General features: G+C 47.8%; 2 protein-coding genes across 13 annotated transcripts in view; one reads left to right on the forward strand and one right to left on the reverse strand.

Moving 5' to 3' along the window:
• Nucleotides 1-7315, forward strand: part of RNFT2 (ring finger protein, transmembrane 2) — a 59865-nt gene extending 52550 nt beyond the window's left edge. For 2 of the 11 annotated variants that reach the window (XM_039868239.1, XM_039868245.1), the window contains exon 11: nt 6771-7315. In XM_039868239.1, coding sequence (XP_039724173.1) covers nt 6771-6932 — 162 coding nt within the window. In that variant the 3' untranslated portion in view covers nt 6933-7315. The other 9 variants (XM_039868247.1, XM_039868241.1, XM_039868243.1 and 6 more) reach the window with 9 other exon arrangements.
• Nucleotides 7316-12425: 5110 nt separating this feature from the next.
• Nucleotides 12426-20245, reverse strand: part of HRK (harakiri, BCL2 interacting protein) — a 34955-nt gene continuing 27135 nt past the window's right edge. For both annotated transcript variants that reach the window (XR_005653965.1, XM_039868254.1), the window contains one exon: nt 12426-14080. The gene's annotated coding sequence lies outside the window, so the exon portion shown is untranslated. The remainder of the gene's footprint in view (nt 14081-20245) is intronic.

The raw sequence follows: 20245 nt of genomic DNA on the forward strand, positions 1-20245 counted from the left end.
CTACCCAAGCTGCAATCTACACCTTCCCTTTTTGACTTGAAACTCTGTCTTAAGTAATTGTTCCTTATTTGCATGTCATGTCATTTTATGTCTAGACGACAATTTGTTTAACCATTCTCTTCTCAGTGGGCATTTAGTAGCTTATAATCTTCTGTTATTACAAATGTGTCCCGTCACGAGAGGTCAGAAACCGAGAGATCTATTAGCACCTGCCTGGGCCCATCGTGTGGGTTAAATGAGTTAATTCAACTGAAGCATTGAGAACTACGCCTGGCACATGGTTGGGGTTCAATAAATATTAGCCGTTATTGGCACGCCTTCCATTTCACACGTGTGCGAGCCCTTGGTAGGATAAATTCCTAGTGGTGGAATTACTAGGTCACAGGCTGTACCGTTTTGACAGATACTGCTAAATTGCCCTCCATAAAGAGTGTATCCATTTACGCTCCCAGTGGCATGCGACATGACCTCTTGCTCCGCCCCCCCTACCCCCACCAACACGCGGCGTTATCGAGCCTTTTCTGAGCTTCGCCAATCTGACAGGTGACACACGCTATCTCGGTGCAGTTTTAATTTGCATTTCCCTAATTATGAGCACAGTTGAGCATCTTTTCATATGCTTCAGAGCCATCTGTATTTCCTTCTCAGTAGCAGCGATTATTTGAACATGATGTCAAGGTGAAAGTCTTTCTTCTTCCTTTCTGCCGATCTCTCCGAGCCTCAGTCTTGTTTGTCTCTCTCCCATTCTTCTCCTGGTACCATGCTGTCTTCCCATAGCTGGACCAGAATTCTTGGGAGGGATCGACACCATCTTCCCAGATCTAGAAGCAACAGCCACACCCAGTGGTGGTTGAAGCCCCCAAACGTGGCCAGGCAGAACACATGTCTTGGTCTCGCTCTGCTGCTGTGAGCCGGGCCCGGAATGGCAGAGATGACCTCTGTAGGTGAAAAGTCCTCATTAATTCCTAAATGCATTGAATGAACGAACGAATGAATGAATGAATGAATGAGTCAAATGTTTCTTGCTCAATAAAGGCTTCCCTGACTCTGCTTCCCCACAGCTATATGGCTGCATAGATCTCTGTGTTTTTCCTTCATGGCACTTATCCCAGTTTAACTATCTCAGCCAGATAGTTAACTAGGCAACTGGTTGTGTAAGGTCTCTTTCCTCTTTGCCAAATTATAAGCAATTTGAGAGTGGTGACCGCGTCTAACTTGTTTAGCAGCAGAGTTAGTAAATATTGGATCGATGGGAAGTTGATGGATGGTTGATGAAATGTGATGGATAGATGAATGGAATGGGCTGAATGGAATGAGATGAAAGGAGTAGTATGGATGGATGGATGGATGGATGATTGGATGATTGGGATGGAGATGGATGGTGACCAGGTAAAGAGGTGGGTGGGTAAGTGCAAAGGTAGGTGGGTGGAGGTATAAGTGTGTGGGTGACTGGATGGATGGGCAAATGGATGGACAGGTGGGTGGGTGAATAGGCGAGTAGGTGGGTGGATGGATGGATGGATGGATGGACGAGTAGATAGATGAACAGAAGGACAGATGGATGAAGAGCCACTGGGCTAAAGGAACATCTTGTCTCCTCTTCCAAGGGTCATCAAGTTAAGATCAGTGTGTAACTCACGCCCGCCCCCTAAGCCCCATCCCCCCAGAGCCAGGGCCTGGGAAGCAGATTGTCCATTGAAACTAGTCAGGCAGACACTGAGCGTGACCAGAGGTTAGACCACTCTGCTCAGCCAGAGCGCACCTGCCCAGTTAGTCTCTCCACAGTATTTATGGCATGCCCCCTGCCAGGCCATGGGAGTCAGAGAAAAGGCATTTTGAACACAAACTCAGCTTAAAGGACTCCCTGCCAAAAAGAATCAGAGTGTGATTAGAGAACAAACTGCCCTCCAGTTCTTGGCCACTCTGAGTGTGTTTGTTTTGAGTGTCGATGGTATAAAAGAAAGAGGGCATGATAGTGGGGATTCCTATTGATTTTGGGCTTCCAGGAGCCTCACACTTGATACTCTGTGATAGGCCTTACCTGTTTCCATCCTTACAGACACTTGGTGAGGAAATAGTAGCTCTATTGTAACTCCGAGAACCTGCTCTGATTCTTTGAGCAAAAAAAACCCCAGGAGTCCGGATGGAATGCGGGTGAGAACGAAATAGCCCATCCAACCCCAGGGACTCCTCACCCAACTCCATGCTCCAGGGGACACAGCCAGGGAACCAACAACAACCCAGCGAGGCCTGCATTCCCCACTGATCATAAACCCACCCCGTCCTGCACTCCCAGCCTGGAAGGGCCCCTCCTTCCCCTTCCTCTGTAGGGGCTCCGCCCTTTCTCTGGATGCGGAGTTGGTCCAGGATCATGACTGGCTCTGGGTAGACCTGTGTTCTTTGACTCTCTTACTTTAGCACCAGATTCTGTCCTGCCTATTTCTCTGAGGAGGTGACTGAGCTCCTGAAGGGCACAGACCAGCTATTAATCATCCTGGGATCTCCAGAATCTCCCCTCTGATCTGACACTCATTTGTCAGCTACATTTACAAAGCCCCTACCCTGCAGGCTTGGGGCTGAGCAGTGGGAATGCAACAGCAACAGTCAGTGCCCTCATGGGCAGCTGCTGGGCCCGCTGACCCTTGGGTCCTGCCCTTCAGACCAGGATCTGGGCATGGCCTTCAAGTTCTACATGGCCTGCTCACCTCCTCTCCCCTACACCCCTCTGCCCACCTCACTGTAGCCACAATAGCTGTCCCTGAGTGCCTCAAATGCCTTCCCATCTCAGGAGCTTCGTACAGCTCTTCTCTCCAGCCCATATCCACTTTGTATAAAGTGGAAAACTTTATCCCCACCCCTCCTCTTTACTCTTGTACATCCTCCAGGTCTCAACACAAGTGGCTCCTCCTCCAGGAAGCCTTCCCAGATCAAACTCGTCCATTAGATACTAAACAGACAGAATATAATCATAACTATTACTGTATCATAGCCAACACTTACAGAACACTTGCTGTTTGCCAGATGTTGTTCTAATTGCCTTATTTATTTATTTATTACTTAAAAAAATAAAATAAAACATTTTGTTCAGTTTTTAATTAACATATTCCCCAAACTTTTTTATTTTTAAAATTTTCAAACCTACTAAGTGGAGGGCCAGGGGAGGGAGGGAGCAATTGAGGAAATCATTTTGCGAATAATATAGATGTCTAACTGATGTTCTGTATACTTGAAACTAATTGAAATAAATAAGTTTATTTAAAAAAAATTGTCACATCTACAGAAAAGTTGAAAGATAGTGGAATAAACAACCTTTGTCTTTCATCTAGTTCACATTAACATTAATATTAATGTTAAACCATTAACATTTTACCACATTTGCCTTTCTTGATATAATTTCCCCCCTAAACCTGTCAAATATAAGTTGCTGACATTTTGATTCTTCATCCCTAAATACTTCCGCATACATCTCCTAAAAACAAGGACATTCTCTCCCATAACCACACCCAGGAAATTTAAAATTGATAAAAAATACCAACGTTCAAATTTCTCCAATTGTCTTCAAAATATCCTTCGTAGCTAGGATTTTTCTCCTCTCCAGGATCCAGTCAGGAATCACATCCTGCATTCGATCGTCACGTCTGAGTGCTTTTAATGTTAGCTAATCTTCCTATGAAGAGAGTACTGTTATCCCCATTTTAAAGATGAGGAAACTGAGGCACGGGGAGGTTAAATCACTCGTCCAAGTAATAGTTGGAAAGCGGTGGAACCCGTTCATGTTTCTGGTCTCGCGGTATTTCCCTTGACCCCTGCGGTCTGGTCTCCACTCAGCTGCCAGAGGGGTCTTTTAAAAATGAAAATCATATCAAGTCATGCTTCTGCTCAAAGCCCTGCCGTTGCTCCCCTCTTCCCTCACAATAAAAGCCAGAGTCCTCGCAGTGGCCCACAAGACCCTGTTCAGTCTGCATCTCCCCACCCCCATCAACTCGCTGGCTTCATCTCCCCCTCGCACGGACCACTCCAGGCTCAGCCACACTCTTCCTTGCTATTTCTCCATACACCAGGCACACTCCTGCCTCAAGACCTTTGCAATTACTGTTCCCTCTGCCTGGAGCACTCTCTTCCCAGATATCACCAGGGCTCACTCTTCACCCTCCTTCAGGTCTGACTCAGATGTCAGTGTCTCAGCGAAGTGCTGCCAGGCCACCCTGTTTCACCTGCGGCCCAGCCCCGCCAGCACCCCTGCTTTTCCATCTTGGCCCTAAACAACTGACACACTTCACATTTTAGAGGTTATTTTGACAGCCGTCTTCCCCAACTAGAGTGCCAGCTCCGGGAGGGCAAGAATCACCTGCTTTGTTCACCGCTGCAGCCCAAGACCAAGGTGGGCATGCGCGTCGCGGGCCTTCGGGGGTTGCGATTCTGGTGGCACTCGTCGCTGTCCCCACAGCACGTGTTCTGTGAGGAGTGCCTCTGCCTCTGGCTGGACCGCGAGCGCACCTGCCCGCTGTGTCGCTCCGTTGCCGTGGACACCCTGCGCTGCTGGAAGGACGGGGCCACTTCAGCACACTTCCAGGTGTATTAGGGCTGAAGCTGCGGCACATCCGGGGAGATGACGGCGGGTCAGTGTTGTCGGGTCCAGCGCTGGGGACGTTTTGGAAAGCAGGCTGTCAGCGCTTACCGTCCTGCCTCCTGCCTGCTTTTCTCCACCTCTTCCCCTAAAGCCACCTCCGCACACCCCCCCTCGAGCTCCCCACCCTCACTTTCTTCTCTTGCCCAGTGGCATAGCGTGTGCGCATCCTCCTGCAATCCGGAAGCCTCCTAACTCAGACTCGGTCTCTGCCCAGGTCGGTTTCCCACGCCCTTCGCCCTCCGCCCTCCGAGTCAAGGAACCAGGAATGGACAAAGTCCCGCCTGTTGCTTATTTTAATGCGAGGTGACCCAATAATATCTGATGCTGCAAACTGGGGAGGGGCCTCGAGATCGCTGCCTACCCCCAGGCGGCCTGGGTCCGCAGGCGAGGGTCACTGTGAAGTCTTTCAAACACCAGCGCTGGGCCCCACCTTATCCCCACAGAAACTTAGACACCAGAGTCAGCCAGGCACGGCGCTGTACGTGGTCTTCACAACAGGGGTGGGGGAACTGTTGTTTCCTCCATTGTACACCTGAGGAAACTGAGGCGCAGAGCTCAATGTGGTCCACCGGCGTCACCCAGCTAGCAGCAGCAGACCGAGTTTCCAGGCCAGGCCTATCTAGCTTCAGAGCATTCATAACCCCCATGGTGACCCGCTGCTCAGACACTGCAAGTGTGGGGCCTGGCACATGTGGTTTTTTTTAAAGCATAGGAGGTGATTTTGATACCCATGGGTGGCCCAGATGCATAGCATGTTCAGTTCATACTGCGTTGAGAATGCTAATGGTGAATGCTCGCTCCTGAAGTCTAACTATGTCTGGGTCCACAGAAAGACAGAGTCCCAAGCTCTGGGCTGGGATGCTCAGTCATGTGCGGGTACCAAGAAGAGTCAGCTTTGGCCCAGATACAGACCCCGCTGGATTTCCACGCCCATCTGTATTTCTCTCCTCCCTCTGTTCTTGTCCTCTTCCTCTCTCCACAGTCTCAGGCTCGTCAGTAGCCCCTGGGGACATCTCCTCTTTCCTGGTAGCCTTCAGAGCAAAAGGGACAATCTATGTGACGATTTGTCCACAAGCCAGGGTGGTGGCAGAAAGCACAGCAACGATCAGTGTTTCTGTAATCTCTATAACAGAGCTACTAATCCCTATAACAGCACAGCCTCCCTCCCTGCTTCGAAATCTGGGAGGAGATGGCACGGGCGGTCACATAGAAGCCACTGGAATCTTGCCTGCTCTAGCTTTCTCCCAACTCTCTTTTCTCCTTGTCAGCCTCAGCACAATGTTCTAGCACCAACGACATGACACAGAAAGCAATCCGGGTGGCCAGTGAGCAGATTGGCAAGGAAGCCCCAGGAGAGATGGCGGGAGCCCTGCGGCCATTTTCCGCTCAGCCAGTGTTAACATGCCCACCCCACCCCCAAGAGATTCAGGACATTCGTCCCTGTGTGCTATCAAGCCAGGATCTTTTCTTTTCCCCGACATCCCTAGCTCTTTCCTGGTACCCAGCAAGACATCCCTTCCAGGGCAGCGTGGCATCTTTCAAGCTCTGTTACTATGGCAATGGCCGTGATGTTACAATCCCACTTGCCTGAATAGTCAAGTCAGAAGGGGAAGCAGAGGGAAAAGGGGCTCAGTGGACATGGCTGCTCTATTCACCCCACCTTGAGGAGGAACCAAGAGGAAGCCCCAAGAGCTTCTGCAACTGGTTTTTTATCAGAAAGATTTCCCTTCTTGCAGATGCCTTCAAGGAGGCATGAGAAATTGGGGCTGGAGAAGACTTATTAAAGCGGCAGCGTGTGATGGAGCAGATACAGCAGTCTGCTGGGAATCAGGCCTGGAATTCTGGTTCTAAACTCCGCATGACTTTGGGAAATCATTTCTCCGCAGCATAGTGTATTATCTGCTGGAACCAGGGAAATTAACAATGTTGATTAATGGTTTGGTCAGTTACATTCATACCACGCCGAAAAAAAATTCTCCGACATTCTGCAAATAACAAGCCACGTCCCTGATACTGTACAGAGTATCACATGTGGGAGACACTCTGGAGCAGGTGGGATGATTGAGTTTAGGATTTTATTTATTCATCCCCTACCCTCCAGGGAAAAGTCCTGTCTGGAGGATTTTTTTTTTTTTTCCAGGTAGGAGGATTTAACTTCTGCTCTAGGGAGGAACAGCAGCCAGTTCAGGGTTTTCCAAACATCAAGCTGCACATACATATTCCCCGACACAAGTGTCAACGCCAAGAGTCCCCATCGGAAAGGAAAAACAATGCCACTCTGCTTTACCTGTCTGGCCTCTGAATCTCCTCCGTTTTAAGGAGAGTGAATCAAGTATCAGATTGGAGTACGCTGTGCTTAATGTTTTGTGATTCACTGACCCACGTTCCGTGAAGTCTTGGAAGTGGCTGTCTTGATGTAGAAGACCTTGAGCATAGTCAGTGTGAGGGAATAGAAAGGCACGCTTTGGGCCTGGATGTAACAGTTTTACCACCTTCCTAAGAGGAGAGAGTGAGAGGCGTTTGGAGACCTCCAGGCTGCTAAGACTCGGCTTGGAAAGAGGAAATGTAAAGTGAGTCCTGGAATCTTTAAGTACTTTTGCCGTAGGTCAAACAGAGCCACCTTTGGTGTTTTTAATGTCCCCAAGTTCCATTCTGCCAATAAATATCATCTGTCAACGAAACTTAGATTCATGGTCTTGAGTTTTCTGTTTCCTCTTGAGGAATGCGAAGGAGAAATGCAAAGAAGCATTTCGTGCAGCGAGCGGCCATCTGCTGTTGAGTGTCCCCCACAGCAGATCGCGTCGTGTGTCACGTGATGTATTGAGGACGTCCTCCAGGGATCAGCCAGTAAGAGAACGAATGGAACAGGAGAGAGAAGGGCAAGAGGCCGAACAAGAGGGCGAAGGTGCAGCTCCTCTGGATCCCACAGGGCGTTCTGGAGCCTCTGTTGCATCTCAGAGCTTGTCCTACCCTGCGGCTTTTGTACTCCACACTGTAAGTCCTTAGCCATGGGTTGATTGCTAGAAGGGACCTCTCAGGCACCCAGGCACTCCACCGAGGATGCCCCAAGCCTCTGAATGTGTCAGGTGCCACAAAGTACCTGACAAGGTGCAGGATGAAACAGAACTGGTAGAAGAGATCACAAGGGATCTGGGCGTGGCATCCACAGTGCCCACTACAGTGGTTAGCTACATGTAGGTCGCATGGACCCGAATGTATAGGCTGATTTAAGAAAGATTTTCTGGGTGCCAGATTACGATGGATATTTAAAACGTCAATTACAATCGACCATGAACAACACAGGTGTTAGGGCTAACAACGGCCCGCGTAGTGGAAAATCCACATGTAACTTTTGGCTCCCCCAAAACTTAACTACTTACGATAGCCTACTATTGACCAGAAGCCTTATCAATAACAAACAGTTGATTAATGCATATTTTGTATGTTCCATGTATTTTATACTGTATTCTTAAGCTGGAGAAAAAACGTTATTAAGAAAATTATAAAGAAGAGAAAATACCTCTGTAGTATTTGTTGAAAAAAAAATACGCGTGTAAGTGGCCCCATGCAGTTAAAACCCATATTGTTCAAGGGTCAGCTATAATAGCACTAGGTGACAATTTATGCCTCTCAGGGCAGCATTATGAAGCCATCACAAGAACTTCATCAGGCAGAACTTTTTGGTTGCAATTACTTGAGAACCAACTCCAAATATGGCTAAAATGAAAGGACTTTATTTAGTTCGTATAACAGTAAGGGCTGCAGGTATAGCTGGATTCAGGGGCTCCCACGATGAGACTGGAATCGTGGCTTTTCAGCCCTCGATCCTGTTTTCCTCTGATGGTTTGATCTTCAGGCTGTTGGATCCCATCTGGTGGTACGATAGCCTCCAGCAGCCCTGCACTTACGTTCTGCCAGCTTCCCAAGACCAGCAAAGAGAGCTTCTGCTTCTCCAAAGTTCTAGCAGGAGTCAGAAGTTGACTCATTAGTCTGTCCCCAAAGCAATCACTTTAGTTGACTCGTTAGTTTGTCCCCAAACCAATCAATTTAGCCTTTGGGACTCAAGAGCGCTGGCTGGCCAGGTTTGGGTCAGGTGTTGAGCTTAGGAGGTGGGGACAGAGGTGGACGGGAGGATGCAGTCAACCGCTCTAAGTCACATGGACTGAGTTGGGGAGGGGCGGGTCCCTAAAGAAAAAGACGATCTATTTTCTAGAAAAACAACCTATCCTCAACCCACCATTCCTAGGAAGAGACTAGAACTTGGTGTTTTGGTACATCTCAGACTAGGTGAGAGCACCCACCCATCGCCCATTTGCCAAGTGTTGAAGACATGAGTCTGCAGGCTCATCGGCTTACCTACACCATGACATACATAAGTGATGGTTTTCTGCACTGACCTTGAACTGTTGGGCAGGTTCCCCTGATCTGTTTCCTAGTCCAAGGGTACTGTTTAGGCCAACTCTCACTTGGGTAGGCTGGGGAGATTCTCAAATATGAGGCAGAGAAGGGAGGTGAGTGTGTGGCCTTCTGCCCCAGCGAAGGTTGAGGTGTGCATCCAGATCCTCCCATCATCTTTGAGGGCCAACTTTCCACAAGGAAATGAAAACACAAAGGTCTTCGGCTAGAAGTGCACAACCAATTTTTTAATAAAGTCATTACAAATATGTACAAAGCGTCTCCAAGGTATGAAATTCCTCTTACAAAAGAGCAAACGGATCAGCAAGGTCAGAACCCAGAACGGAATGTCCCCAAGCTTATTGCCTCTCCAGCTGAGCCAGAGGCCTCACTGAGGTTCCAGACATCCCACAGCCATCCCCACCACACACCACACACACGGGCTCCTGGGTGCTTATAGTGCAAAAGACCTTGGGAGTAAGTTGGGGTTTCAGGTGGGGGAGGGAACAGGAAGGAGGTAAGAAAAGCTTCCCATGTCCTAGGAAGTAAGTCAAACAGGCCTTGTTTGCAAATAGATGCTCCTCTCGGGGACCTTATAGAAATCAGGAACACAAAGGAGAGGAGATAAATACATAAAACCCCAAGTAAACCATCCAGCCTGCCCTGCAGTGTCCCCAGATACAACACACAGTGGACCTAAGTCAGGCTCCCTTGCTTCCCGCTGGGCCCCTGGCTTGGCCTTGCCCTTGAACTAACAATGCCTTGGGACCAGCTCAGGAAGGACTCCTACATAACAGGTCAGCTCATGGGCTTGGGGTATCAAGCAGGCCTGAGTCCAAATCTTGGCTCAGCCACTCCACTCTCTGTGTGGCCTCAGGCTAAATTGCGTACACTCTCTGAGCCTCAGCTTCCTCAAATGTAAAATGGGAATAATAACAGTTCCATCTTGCAGAGTGGGCCGAGGAATAACTGAGGGGGAAACACGTAGAGCACCTAGCTCAGTGCTTGGGAGCAGCGAGCACTCCGTCAATGGCGGCTCTCCTTGCTGTGCGAGGCAGCAAGAACCAGTGTCTCCATGCTGGGAATGAGTTGAGATGGCAGGTTTTCTAAATGCCTTCATGATAGCGTGGCGCTCAGTAAATATAAATACTATAGAACGATCTGCCAGTAGGGCTTGGGGTCATAGTGATGACCTAACGAATCTGTTAAAAACTGTGAACCAGACTGAGAAGGGACAGTTAGCATCATTTGTTCGCAAAAGGGCTGCCCCTCCACGATGAATAAGTCTCTTCCCAGATGGTATTCCACAGCGTGGCACATCATAGGTGCTCAATAAACAAGTGTTAAAGGAACAGATTAAATTTTCAAAAATAAACTATCAGTTTAAGCTTTAAAACAACACTTTGACATCAACTTCCTCTTTCTATTAGCTCCCATGGGACTAGGCCAGGCCATCTAGCCAGTCCTCCCTCACCTCCACCAAAGCTTCTGACCCTCTGACTGGCCCAGGTGGATTTAAGGGAACATTTAGAGGATGAATTGATATCAACATTGCAGCTTCTAATACCAGGTGGACACTTAAAAAGTCCACAATGGCAAACCAGTGTCCCCAAAAGATACTTGTGTAGAATCAGAGGAGGACTCCCCCGATTTCCCAGCGAGAGGAAGTGGTATTTCATCGCTGTCAAAACATGATATAGCTGAGCTAGGAGTACAAGAGATCGGATACATAAATTGTGAAATCAAAGTCACAGCTCTATTGTTCTGTGACAGCATTGTCATCAAAACAGAAAAGAATTTTAAAATGAGACCACTGGAAGAAGCGGAAAAGAAGTCTCCAGTGTCTCCATGAAAGAGGAAGGAAATAGGAATTGCGTCCTTGGAGACTGTGATGGCCTAGGACCATGGACAGCAGCCAAAGAAGCGCATGGGCTTCCCCCAAGAAACCTGTTACTCAAGCTACATCTATGCCAAATTGGAATATGAAATGGAACCCAAATTTGAAAAGGGGGAAAGAGATATTATTTCATAGTGGAAGATGGGGTAGGGGAGAGAAGCTTCCAGATCTACTTTGGAATGCTGAAGTCCCAGGAGGCTCCGATCCCTATGGCCCCTGGACCCCCACCCTCTGAGAACAATCAGCACCATCATGAAGGAGGAGGCCCTTCTGTTTGCTCCTCACCTCATTATGCAGCAAGCTACCTAAACAATGATCTCAGAGGCCTCCCTCTGCTTTACACCGGCGTGCACGCGCACACACACACGCACACACACGTACATACACACACACGCACACACACACACACACTGCTGTCTGCTGAAACCCGATATGAGGTCTTTTTTAAAATTTATTTCAAAGCCTCCCTCCCTCTCTCTCTCTCTTCACAGACGCTCTGCAGTGAAACTAATCAAAATCAATGACTCCTTGGCAGCCGGAGAAAAGGAGGGGAGAGAGGGAGAAACAGTGCCAGCACTTTGCACACTGTGGAAATATTTAAAAAAAAAACCACCCCACTATCTCATGCAATCCAAGTAATGCAACAGGAGAGACGGTGGAGACAATATATACATATATATCATGCTTCAATGTCCTAATACAAATGTCCATCAAGAAGTCAGATCTCATATAAAAACAAGCATTAAAAACAACCCCTTGTCAAAAATCGGGGCAGTTGAGAAGTGCACTCAAATTAATGATGTGCAAGAAAAAGCCAGGATTAGATAAACACACGGTTTCTAATACAAGAGAATATGTACAAGGGACTTGGCTGCAAAGCTCCATCAGGAGGTCATGGGTGGCCCGTTCTCTCAGCAATGTGGCTTCATTGAAATCAAAATTGCCCAAAATGCCAACCCCAGCATTTGGAGTTGGCTCCTCCAGTGGAAATGTCATAAGCTAGTAGGCAAGTCAGGCTTGAAAAAGGGATTCTCTGACCTTTCCCCTTGCCCCTGTGTCTAGGGGGCCAGCGTGTCCCTACCCTAGTCTTGAAGGTGCAGCCTTAAAGCAGCAGAGAGCTCGGATTGCATTCAACTAGAATAACGAAAAACCCCTCCCCCCAAATGGGGTGAGCTGGAAAGACTCAGGTGTCTGAATAAAAGCAGAGACTGTATTTCATATTCTAATTAATTTGCCTTCTCTAAGTTCACGGCTTGGTGGGGATGTCGCCTGCCGCTCTCTGCAGACCGTGCCTACACACTCATGCCCTGTGAACATAACTGTGGGGAGGGCTCCAACCAGGAAATAAAATGAGGTCTCCATAAACAAGCTTTCCTTTTCACTTTGCTAAGTTCCAAGCTGTCTGGGGGGCCGGGGAGGCAGGTTGGGGGAGCTGTACTCCCCTTCAGCAGTTTGGGTTGCATTTTTCTTTAAAGGGCTGTTTAGGAAAACATCAGGCATGAATTTTTTTTTTTTTTTTTTTTTTTTGGAAGACAGCTCCCAGCTTGCAGCAGCGCTGAAAGATCCTGCATTCTAAAGGGCTTGGTAATTTTCGGCAAAGCCTACAGGGGATTATTCCCATTCAGGCCCATGTCAGCCATAATGGCTGATCCCTCTGCTGACTTCTTAGAACTGGAAAGGTGTCTGCTAACCAGCCCAATGGACCCCCGCCTATAGGTACAGGATGGTGACCTGCAAATCCAGCCTTGTAGAATGACCGAACCTGCAGCCTGGCGCCTCACCATCTCAGCTTTGAAAACGGCAGTGTGTGTGACACCCCGCACAGAGGAATAATACCTGTTTTTGTTGGACTTTTTAAAATGAAAGCAAAAAATATAATCATGGTTCCCTGAAGAGTCTTTGCAGCCAAGTCTCAGTCCAGCACACATCTTTTTTTAGCCCTTCTAGAAACTTCTGAAAATAGGAGCTTTTCCTGGGGGGTAGGGATCAGACCCTCTGTCAGTCAGTGAGATGCTGGTGCATTTCATTTAAATGACCCGCTCCCTCCCCCAACGTCCCTTGCTTATAAATTACCCTTAACCAGAACATAGCCATTTCTTGGCTCTTTAATCGGTAAAACCTGAGCCCTGAAATCCCCTTGGGGAGTGGGGGAGGCCGTGGGCTGAACTCCCAGGATGCTTTTTTGAGGGTGGAAGAGACAGCAAACAAGTCACATATGAGGTCAGCTTTCCACAAATCACATATGAGGTCAGCTTTCCGCTTCGTAACCAGCATGCCACGAATGCCAACCCCTCCCTTCCTCCCAGACCCCAAGTTTTTCTCCAAAATGCCTCTGGATACTTGGTTCCCACATAGAGAAAAAGAAGAGACTCTCAAGTGGCACTTTCCCCTCCTCCCTTTAAAAAGAGAATCTGAAACAAGAAAATAGACATCTCTCTTGTCCCCTGGCCTCGCAGAATACCACGGCAGCACCAGCAAGAACACGCTTAGCACCAGCAAAATGTAAGTGAAGCACCAGAGACACCAGATCGGCAGGAAAAAAGCCATCCCATTCGTCTCGATGTGACAGTGGGACTAGCTATCTACCTAGGTGAGTACAGAGAGAGAGGCTAGGGCTTGTCAAGACCGGGAAGTGGTGGTATCCCAGATGGCCCCTACGAACTGGCCTCGAGTCCTCCTCACTCTGTCTTTCTACGTTGCCTTTTGCAGTTTCGCCTCTTCCTCCACCAGCATCCCTCCCCAGGTGGTTAGTCGACTCTGAGGCTAATTCCCACCAGTCTTTGCAGATTTTCTCCATACACAGTAGGGATCTCTCTTCTGGTGCCCCAGACATGAAAGAGTATCAAAGTTCACATCGGCAGGTGCAGAGAAGGGCGGGGACCACGTCCTCAACAGGCATGCACTGAGTAGTAATATTCATATTTTCTTTTGTATATATAGAGAGAGAGCTGTATGTAAATAGCATTGGGGTGTCTGTTCCTGCAGCTGGATATCCAAAGAGCTTCCCCAGTCCCATTCTGCAATGTTTCTAGTGCCCCAGGCGCCGTCTTTATTCTCCACTTCCTTCTCGAAGTGCCAACTGTGGCCTTTCAAGCTCTGGGCTCCCCCTCAGGAAAACGGGAAGCAGCTTTCTCCAAGGACACAGGGTTTTCACCAACCTGCAGAAATAAAGATTTGTATTTCGGTCAGTAGGCACGTGCAGACAGCCAGTGGGGATGACGTCAGTGCCTTGGGCTTCTGCACAGCCAGCCTGTGTGTCAGGAGGTGGAGGGGGATGGGGGAGAGCTGCTAGATGCAGAGCTCTGATTTGGGAGGAAAGGTTCCCCCAAAAGCTAGACTTAGTGTTCCCCCGAAGCTCAATCCACACAGCAGCCTTTCCTAAGCATAGATCTGTGCACACATACATACTCCTCTCTCTGTTTTCAGACTTAGATGTTTATATAGGCACCTTCTATGATTCAAAAAGAGACCACATTGCCAGGCTACCTCTTGGCTCCTCCAAATGAGGAACGGGGTCTTCATCTATTCATTTCATAGATCTATATTCAAGGCAGAGTCATAGGGCAGTCTCTGTTCTCATTCACTCACTCATTCATTCATTCATTCATTGCCAAACATGCCAAGCACCACACTAAGTGTTACAGACCCAGTGACATAGTTCTTGCCCGTGAGGGGCTCAGAGGCCAACAGGGGTAGATGGGAAGTCACTGATAATAACAGTGTCATGTGAAGAGCATGCAACCTGGGTAAACATGGGCTACAGGAGCTCAGAGGAAAGGGAGGGAGATGGTGAGTGAGAGGGAGAGTCGGAGAAGCTCCTGAAGGGAAGAGGCAGAGCCCTGCTGTGTCCTGAAGGGTGTCAGGGGTCAGCCAGGATGAGATGGGGCACCCAGCGGGGCAGGGGAAAAATACATACTCAGGAGAATCGAAAACGAACATCCACACAAAAGCGTGTACGCAAAGGTTCACAGGAGCATTAACTACACAAAGGTTCATAGGAGCGTTAACCACAGCAGCCAGAGTGGAAACAACCTAAGCGGCCATCTGATGAATGGATAAATACAAAGATGCCAAAAGAAGCCCGACGTGAAAGGGCAAACGTCGTATGAGTCCATTTAAATGAAATGTCCATAAGAGACGAATCTTTAGAGATAGAAAGATTAGTGTTTGCTCAGGGCTGGGGGGATTGGGAAGAACTGAGGAGTGGCTGTTAATGGGTACAGGGTATCTGTTGGGGAAACAGAAATGCTCTAAAATTGATTGTAGGGATGGATGTACAATTCTGTGAGTATAATAAAAGCCGTTGACTTGTGTACATTAAAAGGGTGGATTTTATAGTAGGATATCCGAAAGAAGAGGAGGAGAGGAAGGAAGGAAGAAGATGCGGGAAAGGGCAAAGAAACAGGATGAGGAAAGGCACAGAGGAACGAGAGACCACGCCAAGGCCAGGACCCCACGGGAGCTTGATGAGACTCAAGCAAAGATCAGGCGATGGGGCCTGGGAACAAGTGAGGCCGGAGAGTTAGCAGGGGCTGTGAGTTTGCAGAGGAGATGAAAGCATGTCGCACATTACTCTAACGCAGGTGGTATAAGAACTGTCATGTGAATAATGCAAACCAAGTGATAATAGGAGAGAAAGTGGGAGAAAGATCACTGTACTTCCTCCAAAGTAGAAAAAGTCCAGGATATTGACCTGTATGAACTAGTTGTGCCAACCGGTCCCTGGCTTTCTGCCTGGTCTAGTTGACAGAAGGCAGTAATGGGACAGCAAGATGAGGGCCCCAGCTTGACCACAGTGCCTGCCAGAGATGGTTCAGCTCCCTGCCTTTCTCCGGGCTCCAGGTCCTATTCCACCCCTTCAGGTTAGGGGTGTTGTCAGCCCCGTGGTACTGCATTGTCCCTCATTGGTTGCCTAAACCCTGCTCGCGCTTTGTCATCAAACCTCTACTGAGTCCTCCCTGATTGCCGTTTGGGGGTGCTCTCTGCCTCTTACTGCACGAGAGAGGTGACTCACAAACACGGACTCCACCATCTATGTTAGCGACACTGGACCCCGCCATCTACATCAGCTGACAGTCACGAGGATCTGAGTCAGTGCCTTCAAACCTTAAAGTTGTACCCATATGTGAGCTGAATGCAGAAGATAAAGGGAAAATAACAATCCCATCAGGAGGAGTGAGAGGAACAGCATTTTTAAAGCTGTAATCAACTACATCCACAAAAAGGAATGGCATTTTCTTACAAAACGAGATAAGACCAGCAACTGATTTTCACTTTGCCCGCCTGTAGATCATTGAGCCTATGACTCTAAGGGTTTCCCAGGGCTATTAAACGGATGAATTCCCATGTCCATTTATGTGTTGGTTACAGGGTGGTGTCCATAGTGAAACATGAACATCAGAAACACACCGTTCCCTGTGCCAAGTCCCACAACAGAAAGTGGTTCTGTACATATGCTTTTGAGGGACCTTAAATTGGACACCCTAAGCTAGGGATCTAGCCCATAGAAGCAGTCACATAAATGTACTCAAATATGAACAAGAGGATGTTCCCCTTCACCTTTATTTGTAATAGTAGCAATTTAGAAACAACCTGCATGTCCATGTGTCCATCGATAGGAGATGGGATTAACAAATTAAGCCACATTTGCATTAGAAAGAAGTAGATCTAAATATGCTGAGACAAAAAGATGGCCAGGATTCTTAATCGAAAAGAACAAATGGCCAAATAGCACGGCCTCAGATCATTTTTCCATTAGTGGATACGTGTGTGTGTGTGTGTGTGTGTGTGTGTGTGTGTAGTTCCATATAAATAGGTGTGGCAGAGAGGCCAAATAGTATAATGGTAAAGAGCATCGACTTTGTATCCTGACGTCTGAGTTGGAATCTTGATTCAGACCTATGAAAGCTGTGTAACTTTTGGACAGTTATTGAATCTCTCTGGGCCTCAGTTTCCTTTTATGGAAAAAGGGGAGAGAGAAATGAAAACCTCATTGTGTTGATGTAAGGCTAAAAGTATTCACATAGGTGAGGCACTTGGAAGTCCGGCACATAGTAAGGTCTGCATTTGTTGTTGTTATTATTGTTATTGTTTTACATACTGCAGATTGTGAGTTACTCCAGGGTAGTCACTTTGGGGACAGGAGTAAAAGGGCGTCTGCAGTGCTGACGTTCTATACTTACTTCTATATGGTTTACGTTATTTATTTATTTTTTTTGCAAGGAGTAATTGTGCCATTCAAAACTATTTTAAAAATATTAAGTCCATCCCCACCCACCCCCACCCACCCACCCACCTCCGAGCCACTTGCTGCCTCTGCGGTTTTCCCTCAAACTTGGCTTATTATAAAGAACTTTCTCACATGCTGACTCACGACCAAAGTTCACCACTGAAGAGATCTCATGAAACGCCTTTATAAAAGTCCTTATTTCCACTTTTCACCACAACGTGAAGGGGGCAGGCGGGCAGAGGGGGAGAAGGGAAGTGTCCAGGGCCTGCCTCTCTGGGCTGCAGTCTTGGGTGCTGACAGCAGAGAGCTGAGATCTGTGAGACCCATCGCTGCATTAGATGAAGTGGGAGGCTCACTCCGTTTTCCCTCCATCTGAGAAGAATTAGGGCTCTTGTGTTCCCTCCTAAGAGGCTTCAGTTTTTTATTTAAAAAAAAAATACTTTCTTTGATCTTACTCCTTCCACAAGTGATACGTTACAAATCCAAACAACAGAGACGGATATAGAAATAAAAGGAAAGCTGCCTTCGCTCCACCCCTAAGCCTCCCAGAATATATTCTGTGCATTTATGGATACCATGTCTGTCCTGTCGCTGTGTCCCTGGAGCCCAGCACAATGCCTGTGCATAGTAGGTGCTCAATTCAACACGTTCAGGGAGAGTAAGTGAGCGTGTGAATACTGGTGACAACTTCCCCACTCTTCCATCTTTGGTTTCAGGGGGCGGATTCTGCCCATGGCGAGTTCAGATGGTACTAGTGGTTAGTTCTAGTTCTTCGGACTCATGGGGCAAAGCTCTGCGTACAGTCTTCCTGAAGGGAAGGAGATTGCTCTGGTTTGTGTCATTGCTTAAACCTCCATCCATGTAGCTCCCGCTGCTCGGTTAGGAAGCTGGATCTGAGAAGCCTGGTGAGGGAACCGGAAGAGCAGAAGGCTGGGTGTGGGCTGTGTGGGAAAGGGAGTGGCCAGCTGTCAGCTCCTGGCAAAGGTATTTGCTCCCCTCTGCCTAGCCCTCTGCTACACGATAGTTATCGGTGAGTACTTATCAGAGCTACCAGTGAGGAGTTATCAGTGCTATCAGTGAATAGTTGTCAATGCTACCTGTGAATGGTTATTGATTATGTAAGGTCTATGGAAAGAGAGACCAGACTCCCACCTCCCACCCACTATGAAGTTATGGCAGGTGGGCCTTGAATGCCAAACTAACGTGACTTCGAGAAAGGTAAGCACTGAGAGATGGGAGGCAGTCGCTTAGCACAGAATCGACACCAAATCGAATGGGCAGACCCTTCTTAAAGTAATCTTGCCGTATATCTCACATGTCATAACACGCCAATTCTTTAACCCAACAATTCCACCTTTTGGAAATTCACTCTTTCGCAAAGTTGTCCAAACAAAAATGTTCACTACGCCTTGTTTACACTCTCAGAAAATGGGAAACAGCATAAATGTCCCTGGGGAGATGACCAAATAAGTAAATCTTGGTCGATCTAACAATGGGGCACCATGCAGGCATTCAAAAGGATGATGAAAATCTTTCTTTGTTGTCATGGGGAGCACCCTGTTTTTAGCAGGTTATAAAACAGCAGGAACAGTATGATCTCCTTTACTTAAACTTGAGTACATGGTGGGTGTGGGCGTGCATCAAAGGATGTCTGGCAGAGTGGTCCCCTAATTCAGGGATCGTGAATTTAAATTTGTTGGGCCCAGTGAAATGCACCCAGGAGGGGCCAGGGTAACTGGAGAGTTTCTGTTTCATCTAAAGGGGACATTCATCTCCAGCCCTTTGCTGGAAATACAGACTCAGTATTATCAGATCTTTCCATTTTTCCGAGAAAAACTGGAAATACTTTAGAATCAGTATTATGAAAGTGCCTGATTTTTAACTGTTGGGGGCGGGGGGGAACATGCAAGGTGAACAAAATTCAACTGCAGGCCAAATTCAGCTGGGAGACTACCAGTTTGCAACCCTTGCCTACACACTCAGACACTCTTAGAGTCCACAGGCATGTAAGCCCACCTCATCTCAATCCTCGGTAGCTAGCTCAGTGCCTCAGTTTCCTCATCTGTAGGGTAAGGGAGTTGGGTTAGGTGGTCTCTAGAGTCCTGTGTAGCTCTGGTTGTGTTTTGAGAATGGTGACCTTTTCAGTCATGTCTTTTGAGAATTGGATCAAAGCCACAGTTTCTCTCTCAAGTGGGGAAAAACAGAGGAGTATGAAATCAGGCAATTTTATGTGTTATTTATGGGGGTTCCCAGATTCTCTGAGGCTTCCCAAGTTCATCCATCCATCTATTCACTCAGCAGTTAGTGAATGTCTGCTCTGTGCTGGTTATCATGCCAAATGCTGAGATACAGTGATGGGCAAATTAGACATGGTTGGTACCCTGATGGAACTTGGAAGGTGTGTCACCCAGGTCGCAAAGTCCTGTCCCGGAGGTTCTCCTAGCCCTGGTTCAGTGGCTTAAGCAGGCTGTTGGTAAGCCACAGAGTGGTGTAAACGGAATTAGCAACTGCCTTATGCAAAAGGCTCAGCTAAGTCCCCTGTGATTTCCCACCATACTATGAATATGGGCCCATGGACCGAACTTGACACCAAATAAGAACAGCACTATCATTTACTGAGGAACATCCGTGATGTGCCTCAGACTGCTCAGGAAGTAAAAGGACAGGTCTAAGGTCACACAACTGATAAATGGCAGGTTGGGACCTGTCCAAAAGTCACCCTAACTTCCAAAGTTCATGTCATATTTCCACCCAGCTGCCCTGCCTTGGCATAAAATCTGGGTGAATAAGATAAACAGCTACCAGTAGTTATATTTTCCGAATCAAGAATTAGGCCCCATGATGTGCCAACAGGCTAAAACATTTTAAATCTGGGCTGTCTCTGCAAATGGTACCTCCCACTGCCCCTGACACATTCCCACTCTCTGAAGACCACCTCCCACAAAGCCTCTTTGTCTAAGTTTCCCCATCATCGGTATGTTAGCATCCTATAATATTTATTAAGTATCATGTGCTAGCTCCAAGAATATCAGATGAACATGGTACATGGCTGTCCCATGGTGACAGGTACCGCCAGGCAGGTGGGGAAGCCCTC

Source organism: Pteropus medius, unplaced genomic scaffold (genome assembly GCF_902729225.1).
Source record: "Pteropus medius unplaced genomic scaffold, Ma_sr-lr_union100, whole genome shotgun sequence".
NCBI lineage: Eukaryota > Metazoa > Chordata > Mammalia > Chiroptera > Pteropodidae > Pteropus > Pteropus medius.